We start from the raw sequence: 21360 nt of genomic DNA, 5'->3' as shown, positions 1-21360 counted from the left end.
TTTACGGCATCTGGCTGTCGTGCGTGTCGGTGTACTTAAAGAAGGCTGTGTATAATAGTCCATAATATCGATACCACAGGGATGGAATATCTCATTTAGATACCACTTTTAGTATCGATTTATATCTAGGTTTTGATTTTTTTTGACGACACTAGTCAGGATACCAGTCCTCTCGATGCCTTATAAACATGCCAGGCTGGACTTCATCCAGATCAGTATTCCTGCTTGCAGAGCTACCCCCGGATACCTGTGAAACATATCACGGTGCAGCCAGTGTCAGAAATGTGCATCTCAGCCCATGCTCGAACGCTGCACGCATACTAAACTGTGTGCATCACATCCCACACTCCCCCATTAAAGTCAGCTTTAAAGCTAAGCATCTGAGCTAAGTGTTGTGCAACATTGAAGAGCTCTCTACGGTTTCTCAATCACTTCAAAGGTCCTTGTCACTGTAGATCTTTCACAATCCAAGACAGCATCTCTAAATTTACGCCCTTATGTTCCATCACACTTAGCTAATTAAAAAGGTTATTTGCTTCAAGACATTAAAAACATTCCTGAATTAGAACGTGTGATAAACAGACTGAAGGATATCTCCATCTCATCCTACGTCCTTAGTTTGTATTTGTATCCCGTTTTTATTTACAGGTTAGGAATGAAAATTCTGTTGAAGTCAACTTTTAGCCTTGTTGTTTTTATCTCCACAGTTCACTTCACAGCTTTTTATTCAGTGGACATTCAGTAATCAGAGGACTAGTAACAGAAGTGTCATACTGCACTCCCTCGACACATTCCTCTCCTCCCTGCGTTGCTCTCACATCTCTGCTGTTTCTCACATCAACAAGAACAACGCGCCGGTGTAAGATGATGTCCAATTTAGAAACTGCAGGCTCGTAGTTCAGATCGCCGGGGAAAGGAATGAATGAGAAGTGTCAAAATCTGAATTTATTACAGTTGGATGTGTTTTAGTTTTAAAGAGAAGAGTAAGAAATTGGGGGGAAATCTTCATCCTGGATGAGTAATAGAAGGCAAAGACAGATTTAAGCTGCCACAAGGTTAAAGAGGCTGTAAATCTCTGCTTAATCTGCTCTGCACTTTAAAGACATGCAAAACACAAATCTTTGCCTCAGTTTGGTTTTGTAATTCTAACCTTTACTCTGATGCACAACATAAACATCATGTCAGACCACCTCAAGATTAGGACACTGTGACTCATTTATATATAAGAAACACATCCAGCCTTAAAGGAAGTAGAAATAATTCACCAGAGAGGAATTTTCTGATAACTGATTTGAGAAAACGTATTTTTGTTTTGTAGCAGTTCTGTCCGCATCAAGAAAAACAACACGGAGGGTCTGATCTCCATCACACCGGTGGAAAAACTAGAGAAGAAGGAGCAAAACATCTGAGATCTTATCAAAGTTGCTTTTGGAAACCTGCTCTCTAACTGCAGGATCACTGTTGCTACGCTGAGACTTGTTTCCCTTCATGTAACATCATCTGATTGTGCCGTTATTGTGCAGAACACCATGAGACTTTACCCCCCTCTATGAATACCAGCCTCCATATTCTGCTGTCATCATGCTATATGTGTGTCTAGCTACAGACTAGCAGCTGATATTGATGTATAAGTGTGTAAACGGTGTTTTATTAACTCAATATGACAAAAACTAGTAAAACATGTTGTATAAACACAGGAGTTCTGCTTTTGCAGCTTTCACTTTATTTTTATTTTTATTTGCATTACATATGTGCACTGAGACATTGTTGACAGTGCTTGAATGTGGTGTGTACTGTGTTAGTTAGGATGTGTGTGTGTGTGTGTGTTCGTTTTAGTAGTTATTTAGGTGAACTTAGTTCCAAGTGGAGCGTTTGATGGCACTGACTTTGGGCCTGTCACTTCCTCCGTGAGATGAACTGGAATTCCAGATGTTGCAAGTTGAGACCAAACTCATCTCATACCAAAAAAAAAAAAACTTTACCACAAACATGTTGGTACATTAGATCACAACTGATCTGATCTCTAATACTATTAAGTAACAATTACTATGTTGCAATACACCTAAATATTTTTTGTTAATTTAAAAATGTAGTTCATGCTCTAGAACACTGGTTCCCAAACTGGGGTCCAGGACCCCCATGGGGGTCCCCACAACTTTGTCTGTGCTGAAGTTGTGAGGTTAGCAAGATGGTATTTGTAAAAATATATATTTTTAAATCCCAATAACACGCCCTACAGTATAATCAGAACCCCATATAAAAGTAGTAACTCTGTGTGTCAGTATTAAGTTTATAAATCATCACATTTAATGTGTGTATGCCTGCAAAGGGGTTCTTAAGGAAAAATGTTTGGGATCTACTGCTCTAGAAGAGTCCTAAAAGAGCCTAAAACATACTACAAGTGTAATAATAATAAATAATAATAATAATAATAATAATTCTCCGCAGGGTGGCTGGGCTCTCTCTTAGAGATAGAGTGAGAAGCTTGGTCATCCGGGAGGGGCTCGTACTACACCCGCTGCTCCTCCACATCGAGAGGAGCCAGTTGAGGTGGTTCAGGCATCTGGTCAGGATGCCTCCTGGACGCCTCCCTGGTGAGGTTTTCCAGGCACGTCCAACCGGGAGAAGACCTAAAGGTAGACCCAGGACACGCTGGAGAGACTGTCTCTCGGCTGGCCGAGGAACGCCTTGGGATTCCATCGGAGGAGCTGGCCCAAGTGGCTGGAGAGAGGGAAGTCTGGGCCTCCCTGCTTAGGCTGCTGCCCTAGCGACCCAACTCTGGATAAGCAGCCAAAAATGAATGGATGAATGGATGAATGGATAAATATAATAATTAATACTCACAACCTACACTGAATATGGTACATTTTTGTATTTTAGCTACAAAGAAGGTTCCAATTTTACTTTTCCACTAGACTAATTGAGTTTTTTTTATCTTTTTACCTGTTAATTCCTGTAAGTTCACGCTTAGAGGTTAATTTCTTTTCCACATATTTGAATTAAACAACAATTTCCACACCTGTCTGTCAAATTACGAGTAAATGCAAATTCCTCTGTTTAATGCTGAAACAGGGAGTAACTATTTAAATCACCTCATAAATAAATGTTGTTCTTCTGTCTTGTAGTGTGAATTGTGGAAAATTATGTCATCCAGCCTTTAGCAGGTAAATGTGTCTCAGGTGTGAGCTGATAACTGTTGTCTTCAGCTGTCTCTGTCTGATAGTCGTTGCTGCACGCTAACAACAGACTGTGGGTGTTTTGATTTGCCTGATTCCCTTTGGTGTTTTTGCACTCCAGACTCCTGTAAGGTCCACTTTACCATCTGAAACCATTTATTTTGTGTCCATCCAAACAGGAAGACTGAAAAATGTTGCTGCTATATTCATCCTTCATAAACACCGATCCTGTCCTTAGACCCTGTCGGCTTCAGTTGACTGATTTTCTAGGAATCAAAGAGATTTGTTCTCCTGTATGATGCAGTTCAAACAAAATGTTGCTTTCAGATAAGATTTAAGAGATCAAAAAGTCTGATTCACCAGCCTTTGCCTTTTGACAAACTGTGAAGCCTTGACTTTCTGGCTTTGCTGCCTTTAATCTTCAGTGCTAAACTGATGTTCAGATGTCGGTATCATTATTCTGTTTTGATGCTATAACGAGGTAGCATGACTGAAACATCATTATTGGTTTAGGTTTGTTTTGTTTTTATTCATAAATAAATAAACAGTGAATCTCAGGGTGTGCTTTCTCCGTCTGTCATCTCTTTTTTCATTAAAGACATAAAGATCCACTATTGCAGCGCACACTTACCCGCTTAGAAATGCAGCGTGGTCATTTTAAACTGCGCTCTCAGCCACTCGTTCCACCTCTCCACCCCCCAGTGGGCTCAGAGAGCTGGACCTTCGGCGACGGCGTAATCCCTCTTCAGTGGTTCTGCACAAACCGAGCCACGCTCTCGCACGTGCACACAAACCCCACACAGGACAAAGCACAGATGATACATTTCGATTGACGTAAAGGTTTTTTGACACGGTGCTGATTATGTTTTCTTGTTGCTTTTGATTAGATTTTTTAAGCCTTTCAGACTTAAAAGTGTTGAATCTATTGGTCTGTGGACAAGCTGGTTCATTTCTCAGCCTCCAAAAAGTGATCAGATGTTTTAAGTCGTTGGCTTTAATATAAATTATTAATTTAATCATTATCTTTAAGAAAATTGTGTTAAAGTGTCTATTTTAAAGAATAAAACTCATGTTAAATCAGAGCTAAACTCTAGAAACACATTGAATTGTGACTTTATACAATTTTCTTAAACAGTGGGTTAGGGTTATGGTTAAATAGCTGTAACAACTGCCCAGTTGACACACTAGTAACTAGTCCAGACTGGTTTCTTACTGGTAACTTATCTGTTCTGGTATTGTGAAACACGTGATTGTTGCGTGGAAAACAAGGCTCGGCCCTTTGCTCTGGGGCTCATTGACTTTGCTGTTGACACAGAGCCGCGGTAAACAAACACTAGATGCCTGTTGCCCTTGGTTTTTGTTACAACCCTTACTGTGTTTCTACATAACCCTCATTTCCACTGTGGGCTTCAGTCGTAACCAGAAAACTATCATTTATTGCTGAAACATGACAACTAGAACATATTAGTAAGAGCATAAATTTTGCTGAGTCTCACACCGTCGTTTTCAGAGAGGTTAAGGGTTTCATGCAACTGAGTCTGTCTTTGAGTATTTTAGTACTATAAGTAGTTTTAATAGTCTTGCTGGACTTCCATTTGAAAATGTAATTAGGATATTAACAAATATTCTCTGATTCTGATTAAATTATTGCGAGTCACATGGATTTTAGACATGTAGGAGATTGAAAAGTGCTAATCAGGCTACCGTAAACAAAAACAGCCCCTATGGCTTGAAAGAAAATCTCAATACAAAGAATTGTAATATTTCGTGTTATGCTACTGAATTGTTATTTTAAAGCTGAGTATTGATATCTTTTTGAGAATTTACATGCAAATGTTTACTGTATTTCTTTTGCACGATGCAATTCAACCCCCAGCTGCTAGGTGGCAGCAGTTTTTACCACCTTCACTCTGAAAGAATGATGAGATCTCACGAGATGTGTGTTGGAGGCATCTGACCTGAGTTTTCTAATTAAATTCAGCCTGAAAAATTGCAAATATTGTCTGGATTTTAGTATCATGATACATCCGGTCATCTCCCTTGGGTTGGGTTAACCCTAACCCAATACACACCCCTAGTCGTTACAAAAACGTCAAAACCATATTGTTTTGGGGGAAAAGCAGAGGACAGCATGAGGGTCAGAGTTCATGAGCTCCCTTAGCTTTGTCCCGGCCTTGAGGCTGCTCAGTCTTCTGCCTGATGGGCTGGATCGGTGCAGTCTTTTATAAAATGTCACAATATGAAAAAAAAATATTGCGATATTATTCTGCACTAATGGGACAATGATAGTAATAAACTCTCAGTTCTCACCTTGCCGTCACAAAACTACAAACACTTGTGTGTTTCACATTTCCACATCCAAATCAGCTGCAGACCAATGGGCAAAAGCAGTCTAATAACAGCTGATTCATTGTGGTCCAATCAGTTGCAGTACTGATAGTTTATGCAGCTTTTTTATGGCTAAAGGCTGTTGAGCCCAAGTCTTTCTCTTTTTATTTTATTTGTTGTCCTAAAGCAGCTTTAAAGAGTTATAATGGAAGATATTTCTAAATAACAGTGCAAGTGGAATGTTATGATTGACACCAATATGTTAACATGCTATCACTGTTACCTTATACATTATTTTGAAGCAAAAATCCATGTTTTCATGTAATCTCTTTTTCAGATTAGCTGCTTCTCTTTGTTTTGTGTAACAGTAATCTGAACAAGTGGAGCAGCAATCTGTTGGCAAGTTTATCAAACGTAATGTTGAATGCAGTCACTTTTGTACTTTTTCAAGTTATTTTTTTTTCCAATGCATCTAAATTTGTACCTTTTGGATTTTTAAATGCTATCTTCACAGCATAATCTCTTAGTGAAGAAAATACTTTTATAGAACTTTCTAATTGTTGTGTATTCGTAAAGCAATCTAATAACTAATAACTTATTGACTTTTCTGTTAGATTTTCTGGGTGTTTAGAACTGCTCGTGAGGGTTGTGCAGTGCAGTGACTGATCTTGATCAGCCTGCAGTCACATACTTGCGTCTTTTCAGTTTCGCTGCGAGCAAATAGATTATCAGGTCCAAACTAATTATCGGCAGCTCCCTGCCGAGACGCGACCTGTTGCCAAATAGAGCATCACATAGCGCAAAGCCTCTCCCACAACCCCTCTGCACCCGTTTCAGACTGTTATGGTTTTTGAAATTTTTTTATGGCAAGCCAACATGCCATTGATTGTGATTTATAGTTAGAGTTTTGCCCGTAAAGTGTTAGAAATATTCCAGGCCCATTACCTGCAGCAGAGCTCATTAGATGGGACAGAAGTCAGGTTTCACTGGCTGCTCTCCTCTCTGCACAAGCACCTACTTTAGAGCAGCGAGTGAAAACAATATGCATTTTATCTCCTGGGAGCGTTAGTCATAAAACTGACCAGCCAATGGCGTTCCTGATTATGTTCCCAGATGTGTCTTCTCAGCACAGAACCTCATGATATACTTATTCACTTAGACTATAAAACCCAGCCATGAGAGAATTCTCCGTGTAATGTTGTTGTTGAGGCAGCGGGACGATCTTATGTAGGCAATCATACGTAGAGGTGCTCTATTCAGCTATTACCTTCCTCGTTAGTTTATGTAACACCTAATCAGAGGCTGTCATTGTTTTGTGTTAATGTTCAGCTAGAGTCAGTCCTGTCACTGTGCTGCATGGCATTACAGCACCCTCTGTGTCACCTGCACCAATGGTGTTCATTGTGACCTTTCTTGTGTTTGTGCACTTTGAATGTAACAGCATGGAGTTTGAATTAAGCTTACTAATAATCTGACTTTCCTTGTGTTGACATTTTATATTTTAATGAATGAATACAGTTGGAGGTGGTAAAGATTGACAGTGAAACTAAATCTGCCGTCTGCTAAATCACTCCTGTGATGAGGTTAGATGGAGTTTGCAGCACAGGGTTGTGGTAAAATCCGTCTATTTCTGCTTTTTGTTTTGTTCTCTGCACACCACATTCGTTCCCCTCCTAAACAATGTGGGCCGTCTATGTCGGCTAATTTTCCTAAGACTACCACTGATGGATTTAACATAGACTGACGTTTATTTTATGTTTATATCTAAATTTTATCTGTAGTTTAATAAGTCAGGCATACTTTTCTGGTCATAGACCGTAAAACAGATGGAGAACTGGAAATGATGTGCACTGGCACTCTTATTAAAGTAATTGGTATGATATGTAAGCTAGCGTTGAGATCTCATTAAATAGAGATTTAACGTCAGAGGAGCAGACAAAAGTTCCACCCTCATGTTTTCTTTTTTCTTTTTTTTTTAGAGGTTAGGAGGATCTGAATATGTTCTAGATAGCACACGCCATAGCTCTGACTAATGGCTTCCTTTTGTGTCTTGTGTTTAGATCTGCCTCTAAAGCTCCGGCGAATGAGAAGAAGGAGCGGCCGATAAGCACCATGAGCGAGGCCTCCAACCACACAGCCAGCTCAGACTGTGCTGCAAACACCAACAGCCCTGCAGGAAGAGTGAGTGGCACAAACAAAGGGATGATTGACAAAGAGAAAGCAACTGAGTGCAATTCTTAAATCATTCTCGAAGATTAGGAATGTATTTCTACAATTTTTTTTAAGCCTTCAAGACCCTCGAAGAAGCTTCACAACTTTGGGAAACGATCCAACTCCATCAGGAGGAACCCCAATGCCCCAGTGATGAAAAGAAACTGGCTTTACAAACAGGTGAGGAATAAAATATGTATCTGATGTCTTTTTGAAGCCTTGTTAGCAGTTTGAATTAAATGTCTTCACAGGTTTTGAAAAAATATTTGGGTAAGAATAAATGTTACTCATTGTGGACAATAAAGTTCGTGGAAGATATTGCAGACATAAAATGTTCATAATTATGTAATTTATTCATTTTAACAAACTATTTTGTTCTAACACCCAAATTTGAGGGGATTTTTGGTTAGCTTTTTAGATTTTTTGCCGTGCATGTGCATGGTTAATAAGACCTATGTAACGCAACCAAGCAGAGTGCTTTTACTTATTAAAGGTGCAGTGTGTAAGAAAAAAAGTGATCATTTTACAGTGAGAAAATCCCAAAAGAGTGTAATGTTTCAGTCATTTTGGAAGGAAGGTTACACTGAAACATATTTCTTATCCAGCTGGCTGCGGTATTGTCAGTTTTTCTCCTTTCAAAACAAAGGTAGGAGGGATGTAACCACTGTTCACCGTCGGTGAGTGTGGGGGGTGCCGTGTATCCTGCAAGCTAATACTGCAGCGACGACAATAGTGATTTGTTGACGGCCGGCAAAAAGCTCCAAAGTTGTTTAAAGTGGTTGCAGTAACCAAATTTTACCACATGTTGTAAATTTTACTTCATTTCTACATAATGCACCTTTAATGTCATTTTCCTTAATTAAAATGTACTAAATTCAGTTTTGTGAGATATTTTTTCAACAATTTTGCAAGCTGTTCGTATTGTCAAGTTGAAGCAATAATTTATTACAAATGAGCACAAAAATAAGACAAAGCAAATGTAACTCGGTGTTTATTGGGTTCCTTAAGGAAGCAATGGGACAAAGATTTTTTTTTTGTTATTCCTTAATAAAAGGCAGTCCTTTGCCTTGTCCAGTGTCCCTGCCCACCCAGCAGGAACAGTGTTCAGACACACACCACCTGAGGTACTTGCATCAGTAGAAGAATAGGTGCTCTTGGCTAGAGCGGCCTCTCTTATGCTTCCTAATGAGGAGACTCAATTAGTTGTGATTGCAACGTCCCAGCACTCCACACCAACACGTGACACTTCCCTTTCCCGCAGCTGCCAGCTGCTTTTCTTTGGAGACTTTAATCAGGGTGATGTAGATCAAGCAAAAGACTCACAAATCTGCTACCCCAAATAAAAGCTGGATTTGTGCTCTTATTTTTCTGCCTCATTGAAACCTGGAAGCCACTGAAGTCCTTGGCTGATCGAGAACTGTAGCCCTGCAGTAGATCCACGGGGAAATCAACACGCCACGTTGACTGATGTGCTGGTGAAAGCCTCGGAGGAGAAAGATCTAAAAGAACTTCTAATACACTTTTTCTCATGTGCGCATTATAAAGTGAGGGCATCAGACCTTGATTGCTTTTAGGGTATGTGGTCGATGAATGGACACAAGAGTCTTGCTTCATTTTGCCTTCTGTGATAACGTATACGGAGCAGTGTCGGTATTGTCTGCCGTCTTATACTAATGTGTAAAACATTCTGGGTGGTGCTAGCACTTTTCCATTGAACCCAGACAGCAGCCCACATGCTGCTTGACCATAATGACAGAGTCCCGGAGCGTCCCACCTCCTACTCTGGTCTCTGGATAAAATCTGCCATTAAGGACTCTGCTCAAGTTTTCCACTGAGGCTAACGGGGACCTAATACTCTTTACTTTTCAAGCCGCAGATTAAAGAACATCTTGAGCTGGTGTTAAAGAGCAACTTCTGGTTTTGTAATAAATAACAGAAAGCTGCAGTCTGTGGTTTTGCTCCTAAATGAATTCACTAGTTTATAAAGCGACGGTCTGTTTGTCTGGTGTTTGCAGGACAGTACAGGCATGAAGCTGTGGAAGAAGAGGTGGTTTGTCCTGTCTGACATGTGCCTCTTCTACTATAGAGGTAGGTTTGTTTTTTACATCTTTTCTCTGATTATTTCTTTTTCAGTAACCAAACTGAGATGTACTTCCAAGTCTCACCTGATACGAGTCTAACTCAGGATTGATGTGGGCGTAGTCATGGTTTTGCTGATCAGGATGACATCTAGGCTGTGTTATTTCTATTATCTGCCGTTCTTGCCTCATTCTGTCTGCCCACCGGCTGACAAAAGCCACAGACAGAACGAGATTTAAAGGCTTTATCTAGATGGATATGTTGTGCAACGATACTCATCAGCAGAGAGCCGACAGAGAGGTCAGAAACTTTGCTGCCTCAACTAAATACGGCTGTTATCTGCTGTAGTTATCAGATTATTATTGTTCACCCAGGATCTCCCTTAATGCTGCTCAGACACCACTCTGCACACACATCTGTGGTTGGTTGTCTCTTTTAGAAAGGAAGGCAGAGACTTGATGAAAAACAAAACGTTAAACCAGCTTGTAAGCACTTTAGTAATAAACTTCAGGCTCTGAAGTTTCTGCAGAACATAAAAAAACAACAATAAGTCCCACAACTTTCATGGTAAACGTTATTTCTCCAAGTTATTTTGAACATTCACATCTGCAAATTGAACAAAAGCAAAGGCATGAAAATCAAAGTCATACTGGATTTGAATTTACCAAAGCAGTTTGCTACCATGTTTTAGTCAAGTCACCATCTCTCCAGTCCAAGTCACTCAACTCCTTAGTGCTGGAGCCTAACTGCAGGCCCAAGTCACACAGGATTAGTCCAAGTCAAGTTACTAGGTCCTACAGGTCAAGTCTGAGTACCTAAAAGAATCTTCTAGTCCAAGTCCAACGTCCAATTTCAACAACCACTTGTTACATTTACACCCAGTAAGTTAAATTGCTACTGTCAGAATTAGCATGTAGTCGATGCTAATGTTAACTTGTTATATTGGGTCAGATTACTGCACAAATTCAATAACAGCATTTTCCAGAAGCTGTTGTAGGTGTACAATTACCACATGCTACTGTGTTAGCCTGGTGATAGCGTGGGGGCATTTAGTTTTCCTAGTCTTTTTTCTCTTTTCTCCTCGTGCACATTGTAAACTCTGTTGGAGCAAACTGCACAGTGCATTGTATGTATGCATGTTCTCTGGCCCTGTTGAATATGTTAGACTGTGGCGCAAGTCCAACTCCTTGAGTCAGGTCACAAGTCCCTAAAACATGAATCGAGTCAGGACTTCGTCCTTGTTTGCTAAGGTGTAAAGCGACACTGTGTATATTTACTGACGATAGGGGGCAGTAGATACCTAAATTGTTGCAAGCAAGCAGTATTTTTGTGTTGGGGGTAAGACCTTACCATTAGGCCCATTAGGTTCAAAAAGCCCTGGGGAGTGCATACTTCAGCAAAATAACAAGCACATCAGGCTCCCTTTCCTCACTGGCAACAAATGGAGGTACATGTTGTAAAACAACAACATTTAAGAATGGCGAAAGTTTTGTAACCGTTTGTTACAAATCAGTAAATGCATTTTGCCCTCATGGGCTCCCGTAGAAGGAAACATGGCATTTATTATGGCGTCACCAAGAGACTTTGAGTGTTTCTCAATGTCGAGGCGCCTGGCCTTGCGAGGCCAGGAGCCTTACTAACGAGGACACTGTCCTTCCTTGGTCAAAGAAAACGGTTCAACGGAACAGACTTGCATCACGTGACCATGGCTTCCATGACGGTCACGTAACATCACGTGACATGGGAGATAACGTTATATTTTATACGTATTAGCTTCAATATAAATATATAATGGGCCTTTTACTTAAAATTGTGTATATGTTTGTTGAATTAAATATATAAGTGAGTTACTACCCGCTAGTCACTGAAGCTGCAACTACTAAACAACCAACCAACCACAAATAACTGCTTTAGATCTAAAAAAAAAACATTTAAAATTAGTTGACTTACTTTTAAACTTGGAAATTGTCCCCAAAGTAGCTGCCGGCTTCTGATCCACCATCCTTTAGAAAATACTGCAGTGTATTTTGGGTAATTTTTGACCAAGGCTAGGGTACAAGACACCTCCCGTGTATCCTTGCTCAGCTAGCTAAACTGCTAACAAACGGAGAACACACACACCTCGGTAGAACAAGGACATTTGAACATATCTTGGTGGCTCCTGGTGATGTATCTCCTAGGCAACCGGGGCGGGGTCAAGACATCAAGAAAAGGTTCCTTGCCATTGAGAAACAGACCAGCTCCCATGTATTGTAGACCTGACAGGAAGTTGTCAGGAGTTATTTCCTCCCATCATTCATCCAACACAGCCATCTGTAGGTTTCCTCCCATTTAGCTTGTTTTGCCTCTAGATTTTAATGTTTGCAACTGATTTTGAACATAACTATGAGGAGCAACATTATGAATCAGTTTAATTATGGAAGCGGCATCTAACACATCTTTTTTCTTCTTCTTTTGTAGATGAGAAGGAGGAAGGTGTCCTCGGCAGCATTCTCCTACCAAGCTTTCAGATCTCCCTGTTGTCTGTGGAAGATCACATTAACAGAAAATATGCCTTCAAGGTTTGTGTGTTTCCATTTCTTCTAAACTTTGTTAGACTTCACATTTTATAGATTCATATGCTCCGAGCAGAAAAACGTAATAAAACCTCACAATAGTGTTTTTAAGATAGAAGATCAAGCTGAAAAATCACATCATGAGCACTGAATGTGCAAGTTTTCTAGAAGGTGCAGGTTTATCACTTCTACATCTTTTAAGATTGTTCTTACTTGTTCGTCTCAGTTTTCTCAAGAATATTAATCAACATTTTCAAACTTTGAGCATGCGTTACTTAAATCCTAAAGATTATTTTCATAGGAGCATATTCATGCAAAGAAAACAAAGACATGTTGTGTCTTTACTGACTGCTCCCTTCAACTCTACGATGCTCTCAGAAACTCTGAGTTTCATTTAAAAAAAGAGCATATTTCATGAAATCTTAGCAGTGTGTATAGAGCTGCTGCATTTTTTATAAACCCTTAGAGACAACAAAGTTGCCCTGCCAAATACAGCTAAACACAGACGCTCAGGAGTCCACTGAAGGCCTCTAAAACCACACGACCCACTCCCGTTCCATCTTAGATCCACGCTGGAAGAGGGAGCGTTTAGGGAAACAAGGAAACCACAGTGCCGGGCACAACCCCTTCGGTTCAACTCAGAAATGTGATGACTTTTTTTCTTTGTTTCCTGTTTCTTCTTGTGACCAAAATTTAAAGTCTCCCAGTTGTCTGCGCTGTTTTTATTAACTATCTAGAGGAAATTAGAGAAACAACAATATTTTTTCTGTTTCTTAAATGCTGGTAAACAGGATATTGTGGCTGGTCACTAAACATTCAGCTTGTCTCTCTTTCTGTTTTGACTCTGACAACATGGTTCCTTCGCCGTGAGGGAACACGAGCAACAACAGGACAACGCGTTGTCCATACAATGTACTGCCTGGTAAGTCCTACAGCATTGTACCAGGCAGATTGGCTACCTTAATCTGGAGGTATGAATGAAACTTAAGTCACTCAAGGATTTGAGTTATCTGTACGGCACACATGGCCACATCCAGGAGGGTTTCAGCTCCGCTCAGCCTTGCTTGTTAAAGAAAACTATAATTATGGTATATATAAGTGCATATGTAGCTGAAGATGTGCTTCTTTAAGTGTTTCTTCCTTTGTTGCAGGTAACCTCTGTGCGTCTCCTGTCCTTCGTCCTGCCAGGCGACACATCCCAACATGCGGACGTACTATTTTTGCTCGGACACAGCTAAAGAGATGGAGTCGTGGATGAAAGTAATGACAGACGCTGCACTTGTGCATTCAGAGCCAGTCAAAAGGTTTGTAAGAGCTTCACTAATACGCATGGTTCTATGGTAGTGTTACTGTTGAGTAGAGGATAAAAAGGCACTGAGGGAGGATTTTATTTTTTTACGAACACTAATGACTCTGCATTCCTTAGTTCATTTCTCCACCCTCTTTTCTGTATTTGTGTGAGAAGCAAGTAGTTTTAAATCCCTCTGTTAAGCCTGTTAAAGTCTTTGGCGGCAGCTCAATACCAACTTCTGGCATTTCTGGTCTTTGGGCTGGTTTAAGAAGCTGCAACTGTCTTTCATGTTATGCAACCTGGTTTTAGTGTTGCGGTTTCAGCCAGCAGAGCCACGTCCTTGTGGGTGTGTTTGTTTTGTTTGTGCATACTGCAGGTTGTAGAGGGGATATTCAGCTGAACTGGCTGATCCTACTAGTTTTATCAGTGCATTTTTTTCCTCCTCTTTTTGTAACTGTCCTCAATATCTGTTTTTCGGCAGCCGGCTGGTCTGATGCCTAGTTTTTTTTTACACAGGGGAGCGAGTAGAGGCAAAATGGTGAGGAGCTGCGTAATTACACAGAGCGGCGGTGCCTTAAATCCACCAAATAACTTTGATCAGTGAGGCTGTGTGAGGTTTTCTGTCATACGTCTGACAGCATTTTACTGGTTTAAAAATAAAGGTGTTAATAGGGTTAGGGTGGCAAAAAGTATAATATGATGCAATTTTATCACTGTTTAAACATTTAGAAAAATGCTTTGGAATAAGATTATAGAAAAGTAATTTCTTAAGAGAGTTTAATGGATGGTATGCTCCTCCAAGATTAGCATCCTCACACTGGTTGAAGGGGCTGAGATGTTAGCCAACAACATTCACTCAACAGAAACACTTAACAGCATCAGAATTATTCACATTTACTGGTTAAAACTGGAGCAGGATAATGTGTAAACCACACGTTTTTCATAGCAACAGAAAATTATGCAGCACTATTAAAGTCCCATTAGTAATCACACACTGGTGAAATTCATCTCCACATTTGGCCCATCTCCATAGGGAGCGGTGAGCTGCAGCAGTGGCTGTGCTTGGGAACTATTTGGTGGTTTAACCCCCCAATCCAACCCCTTTAAAGCTCAGTGTCAAGCAGGGAGGCCTGACCAGGATTTGAACCCCAATCACCCAGTTCCAGGCCAGACACTCTACCACTGTAGGCTACTGAGAAGGTCGTAGGAAGTATTAATAACATCACGAGCCATTAGAGCATTTTCACAAAACTGAAAACCCACAGCTCACATGTAAACTATTTTTTAACATAACTCTAATTTAGGCAAAGGTGAGGGTAAAAATGGATTATGGGTTGTTTTCTTTTTTCCTGTCTCCTGTTTGGCTACAAAGCAATCAGGATTGATGTCTTAGTGCCAAATCAAGCCTTAAATTTTTATTCTCCCAGGTGGAGCAGTATCTTCACACGCCTGAAGTAGCCCCCTCCAGGTCAGGGGGTTCAAGATTTTTGGCATCTGTCTGATCGATCCCAGTGGCTGCCTGGTGGGATCTGAGTCCCTGGACTCTGTTGGGCCCCTGGCAGGGCTGGTCACCCCTGGGTCCCGGGCCACTTGGTTCCAGGCTCGGCCGGCTTGGGGGAGGCTGTGGGCGAGCCGCTGTTATCTCCCGGGACTCTCCCGGCTGCTGGTTGTGGGCAATCTAATGCGCCTCTCGAGAGGGGGCTGGGGCTTCTCTGGTTACAGTCTCCCTGGAGCCCCTGCGCTCTGGGGCAGCTTCTGGATCTCTGGGGCTTGGAGCTCCCTCCATCTTCTGCACATCCTTGGGGGCAGATCTGTGGCCCCTCACATTCTCTATTGGACGCTCCTATAGAGAAACCTTACATATGCAAGCACGTGAAAGCAAACAGGTGTTCATATGGTGCTCTGGACTTGGGCATTTTCAACACATGTCTTAAGGCTATGGCTGGCACTAAAAGCACTGTGATTTATTATTGTGTGATTGTTCAGTAAAACAATGTTGATTTATATTTCCTCATTGGGTTGACGCAGTGATAGCTTGCTCCTGTTGTATTGTTGTGTGTCCCTTTTTTTCTTTTGTTTTTCTGCAGGTCTAGAAGCAGATTCTGGTTCATCATTGATGTAAAAACTAAACAGAAACTGATGTGCATGAACCCGCTTCTAGACCTACAGAATAGATTAAAAAAAAAGGGGGCACACACAAAAATACAACAGGACCAGAATATCGCTGTGCTAACCGCATGAGGAAATGTAACAGTAAAAACTTAAGCTGAAAAGCACACGATAATAATTCATAATGCATTTAGTGCCAACAGCAGCCTTAGGTTACGTGTCAAAAACGCCTGAGTCCATACTTGTGAGAGCACCATGTGTGCGTACACGTGCTTGTGTATGTAAGGTTTCTCTATAGGGGTGTTCAATAATGAGTAATGGGTAGTTTTCTACTCTTGTGGTAGCTCTAAATTCAAAACTTTTAAGCTTTTCAACATGGGGGGCCAAAATAGTGAAATGTCCTCAAATACTTTTTATTAAAGAAATTATTTTATGGTAAATTATTTTTATTCTTACTCTTTTGAAATGGATTCTAAAGGCATACATGTGAAAAGCTGTGCCTAAAAGTGTTAGAAAGTCATTTTACATCAACAGCTTGGTGTAGGGACTAAATTCACCTTTACATCACCATTAATTTCACACTTAGCAGGTTATAATACAACTCTTGTGTTGTTTGTATGATAAACAGCAGCCGCAGCTACTTTTGTGTAGTTGGGCACTTCCTCCAAAACCATCTATATTCCTTATACATTTTTGATGTAGTGTAAATGTTTGTAGATTAACTCTTTTTGCGACAAGTGTCATTGCTGGGTTTAACGAGCCACGGTTGTAAAAACGATCCCTTGTGAAGTTATTGCTTTACACCAGAAGATAGTGGAGATGTGTAACTTCATTTTGAGCAACAACTTTGGGCGTGTTTCAGTTGTAATTTTTGGAGTTTATAGAGTTTGAAAACCACCTCCTGTCAGGATGGTCCCAGTGGAGGAGAGGAGGAGATGAGCGGCGCACACAGAGGGAGATTATAGAGGAAAAACTTGCAATGCTGACAGGTCATTTCATTGTTGACAACGTTCTTTGACTAGTAGCTCAAGGATTATTCACCCGGTGGTGAAGATTTTCATTCGTCCAGTGAGAAAGAAAGGGATGTTGCAACTGCGCCAGTGTTGCCAACTCTTTTTGACTGAAAGTAGCTGAAGTTCCCCCTAAAGTCGCTAGATGTAGCCAGATGACGTCACGTGCTAATTTGCATACGACGTAATGACGTCAACTGGTTTGCGTGATGACGTCACCACATTTGCGTCATGACGTCACCGGTCTTGTAGAGTAAATCAAATAAAACCCCCGTGATTTTATTAAAAAAATAATTTAATTTATTGTTTAATATTTTATTAAAATGAAAAACCCATAGAATACAAAACTGCAGCCTTTAAAACATCAAGAAAAGATGGCACAAAACAATGGAAGGAATATTTCTATTTTGTCTGAAGAAAATAGAACTCGTAAACACAAAAATATTAAATTGATAGGAATGTATGTATGATTGAATTAAAATGAATTTTCTCTTGTAGTTTTCAAGTGCCTTGAGATGTAATCTTCTGTTGTGATTCAGTGCTATATATATTGACCTAAAAGATAATATATGTATATATATATTTTGTTTGTTTGGTTTTGTTGTTTTTAGTACTTTTGTGTAAAAAGAAGCAGGCCGTATTTAGTATTCAGAAACGTTACATGCAAACTGCCAGTGACCTGAGGTGTTTGTCTTACAGTATTATTATGTTTTTTTATAAAAGTTTCAAATGTGCTACGTTATTGAACTCATCATAGTGTTCCAATGTTCCTTGAATGCACCACAAGTGGTGCGAGAAGCCATGTGTGAGTGCGACGCTGCCTGCCAGTGCCAGCCGAGCTCAGCTGTATGGCGTTTAAAGCGTGCCACAACCCGTGCACGCGCATTGGGTCCACAGCTCGCGTGTGAACGGGACTCGCGAGCGCAAATATACATGGCAGCGCGCGTGTGAACGGGACTCGCGAGCGGAAATATACATGGAGAGAGGTCATTTGTGCACTGAGAGGGAGCAAACTGTGTCTGTGAGCGCACAAGGATGTGCACAAGTGACAAACCTGCGTGCGCGCATTGTCAACGAGCACACGGCAGAGGAAAACGTGCGCGCGCGGCAGCCTCTGTGCGCGCTCGGCAGCCTCTCTGCGCGCTCGGTTTCTGACTCCTGCTCGCTCGGCTGTAAGGGCTTTTGGCACTCTGGAGGCGTGGCCTGTGGCAGATCTTCTCTGTCCTCTGATTGGTTAGTTTACCCCGCACTTTACCCTCTATCTATATAAAAAAGTCTGCTATTCAGTAGTTGCTGGCATAGCTCAGCTGGGAGAGCGGGTGACTCTCGCCCCGGAGGATCCAGGTTCGAGTCCGGGCAAGGAAAATGCAGTAGATGTCATGTTAATTTTTCTTAATTTCAGGTATTTTACAGTTGTGACCGTTCAACTGTCATTAAACGTCCGAATGTTTGCTGGGCAGTGTTTTAAAAAGTGCACATAAGCTAGATGGTTTTAACCATATAAAATTACATTTTTTGTGATACTGGAAAAATACATACTGAAATAAAACTACAGGTTGAAAACTTTATGACTGTGGTTGTACAATATATGACTCACTAATACACTGCAAACTCCCTTAGAGTGGGACTTCGAGAGAGAGAGAGAGAGAGAGAGAGAGAGAGAGAGAGAGAGAGAGAGAGAGAGAGAGAGAGAGAGAGAGAGAGAGAGAGAGAGAGAGAGAGAGAGAGAGAGAGAGAGAGAGAGAGAGAGAGAGAGAGAGAGAGAGAGAGAGAGAGAGAGTGAGAGTGAGAGTGAGAGTGAGAGTGAGAGTGAGAGTGAGAGTGAGAGTGAGAGTGAGAGTGAGAGAGAGAGAGAGAGAGATTCTTGCCTCATTAATGAATTGTTTATTTTTTTCAGTATTTAATTGACAAATTATCCTTTCAAATAATTAATTGATGAGTTACATAATTGTCCATTTAGAATTGTTGAATGGACTGAGTCAAGTTTGGTGCACTTTATATATTTCAAAACATGTTTTTTTTAATGATGCATATAAATAATTTAAATGTTAATTTAATGAAATATTTCTATTTTTTCATTACCTCACCCTTGTTTTGACAAAAACGGAACCTTGCTGGATAATATCATGGAGAAACTATTTGTTCACAGTACATGGCTCAGTGAGGATCTGTGTAAAGGAGGAGATGCTCAGAAATCTGTCTGCAGATTGTTACAACCCAGACTGGAAGTGGTGGGCTGTAATAAGAAAGGAGACCAAACAGAGGAGTGGGGGTTCAACAACTGATTTATTTAACAAAAGTAAGGAGTAAGGAAGGACAGCTTGTAAATGTAGTAACGATTAAACCATTTCTTTAAGGTGATCCAGTCGACTTCACTCCGAGCTTATGCTTCACTGATCTTACTTGTGTGGGCATGTCCTGATCCATTTGATTTGCAGCAACTGATCCACTGTCTCACTGGAAATAGGAAGTTCAGAGATGTGTATTTACCGTTTTATTTTGATTGTTCGAAAGAGCAAAGAGACTTGACAAAGCAACTCCCATCTAGACAAACAACTTGCTTCTTTCTCTTTCCATTTATAGCTAAGGCCTGTATGCCTTAGGAAGAAGTGGACATTAGGACATGGTTGCTTTTGTTTAGAACACAAAATGTTCTAAGCTTTACTTACTTCAAGTTAATGACAAACACTAAAGGTTTGAGTGTGCCACATTGACATGAGTCTGGGTGGAAACAATCCTGAAACGTGCTTCGTTCTCAGTCCTCCTGACTGATCTTACGACCGTTGCTTTAACAGATTGTCGACACCTTTAAATTCTTCAGATAACCCGCTGATTAAACACTTGTCTTGTGGATTCACATTTTTCCAGCCTGAGTAGAATAAATACTGATCGTGTCTTTGCTGTAAGGTCACAGAAAGCCAGAGAGGACATTATGTGACCAGTGTTGGAAAGTATCCACATGGACACTGAAGAAAACTTTTTTTCACCTTGCTGTTAACTAAGTAAGCTTTAGAGAAATTGGATAGACCTTAAAGTTCTGACCTCGGGTCTGTTTAAGGCCGAAGAGTCGTGGTGCCTGTTACCTCTGAGAACATCTCCTGAGACATCAGACGGGTAGATGGACGTTCAAGAGACAGATGGGAGGTAGAAAGAAGTTTGGGGCCAGAGCCCCTTCTTTTAAAAAGGGAGCAGGAGGAAGTGTTTTATTGGTGGTATCTGATTACCTTTTACACGCCTGTCTTCTCCAACAGCTGGAAGAAGCATTGTGTACTTCACGCTGCACTTGTGGGTCTGCTTAGCCCACAAACCTGTTAGGAGAATTAGCAAAGTTGGTGCATTAGGTCTTTTATATGCAATGCTGCCGAGTTTATTCAGTGAAGCCAGTAAATTTTTATCTCTAATTGGGATATTTAGTGTCGTTATTGCGTTTGTTTTTCACAGTTTAATGGAGTTTTCATGTTATGACCCATCAGCTTTATGTTTTCTCTCATAAGACTGGACAGGTTAAAAGTGGAGCAGTGTGGACCACAAGAAATCCGTCACATTACCAACCACAAGCTGCCACTCACACAGCCTGAAATCCAGAACAATGAACGCAACCTGGAGGTGGACCGCGAACGCAGCACAACAGTAACCCCCACCATGAAGGAAGAAGACAGAAAGCAGCGTGACGCTGAGCGCTACGGCTTTGACAAGGATGGGACGGAGCAGGGACGTCCCCTCACCAAGATCAATAGTATCAAACTACAGTCGGCCCAGGCAGCATCTGTTAAGGCTAACGTGACCTCACCGCAGCCTTTGGCAGAGAATGAGAGGACTCACCAAATCCCACAGGTGAACGGATCAGGAGAGCAGTCTCCTGCTAACGGGACCGGGATTCCTGTTCAGCCGAGTCCCACTCAGGAGCCGGAGCGCAGCCTGAGTAGAACGAGCTCCATGCAGCAGCTGGAGCACTGGGTTCGCACGCAGAGAGGACGTAACCAGGACGACGATACCAGGAGGTAGGTTTAGTTATCACACATCTATGACAGCCGTAAGTAGGGATTGTGTTTTTTATCAGTTCATGAGTGTTAGCAAAATATCCCATGAACCAAGAGACTGGGAGAATTTATCGATCATCGGTGATGGTCCGAGCACCTCACTGATCGTTTTGTGATTAGCAATATTTGTTAATGTCTATGAATTAATCTTGCACAAACTTCAACGTCAAATCTGCATGTTTTATGCAACACCCATTCTTTGTACATATTCGTATTATACATCATTAGAAAGCTGGGATCCTTGGGATTGCATCAAGGATACAGTAGTAACTGTTGGCACAGTAAACGCTTCTCAAACACTGAAATTCTAAATAATGTCTAGTTCACCATTAAAGCCTCAGGTCATTGACAGACCAGAGCCATCTTTTTACAAGGTTCCAGTTGCTGTCTTCTAATAAAATAGTTAGTGGGAGACATGCTAGGTGTTTAATTTTATTTTAATACTAAGAAAAACCCAAATAATTATCCTTGTGGTAGTAAAAATGTGTCCAGAAATCCAATCCCATCCTGCAATAAGAAACAGAGCGTGGATCAAACCGGTGCAATTATGGAGCTGAGACA

The 21360-nt window shown here is 41.0% G+C and overlaps 1 protein-coding gene across 21 annotated transcripts in view; it reads left to right on the top strand.

Moving 5' to 3' along the window:
• LOC107388605 (pleckstrin homology domain-containing family A member 5) overlaps positions 1–21360 on the top strand; it is a 121890-nt gene that overhangs the window by 70756 nt on the left and 29774 nt on the right. For 11 of the 21 annotated variants that reach the window (XM_015964186.3, XM_015964182.3, XM_054732912.2 and 8 more), the window contains exons 5-11: positions 3126–3164; positions 7565–7685; positions 7791–7895; positions 9731–9803; positions 12255–12355; positions 13538–13653; positions 20254–20760. In XM_015964186.3, the coding sequence (XP_015819672.1) occupies positions 3126–3164; positions 7565–7685; positions 7791–7895; positions 9731–9803; positions 12255–12355; positions 13538–13653; positions 20254–20760 (1062 nt within the window). The other 10 variants (XM_070550322.1, XM_070550323.1, XM_070550321.1 and 7 more) reach the window with 3 other exon arrangements.

The sequence above is a fragment of the Nothobranchius furzeri genome, chromosome 4, assembly GCF_043380555.1.
Source record: "Nothobranchius furzeri strain GRZ-AD chromosome 4, NfurGRZ-RIMD1, whole genome shotgun sequence".
NCBI lineage: Eukaryota > Metazoa > Chordata > Actinopteri > Cyprinodontiformes > Nothobranchiidae > Nothobranchius > Nothobranchius furzeri.
The sequence above is the reverse complement of the archived record's forward strand: the minus strand, read 5'-3'. Positions and strand labels throughout refer to the sequence as shown.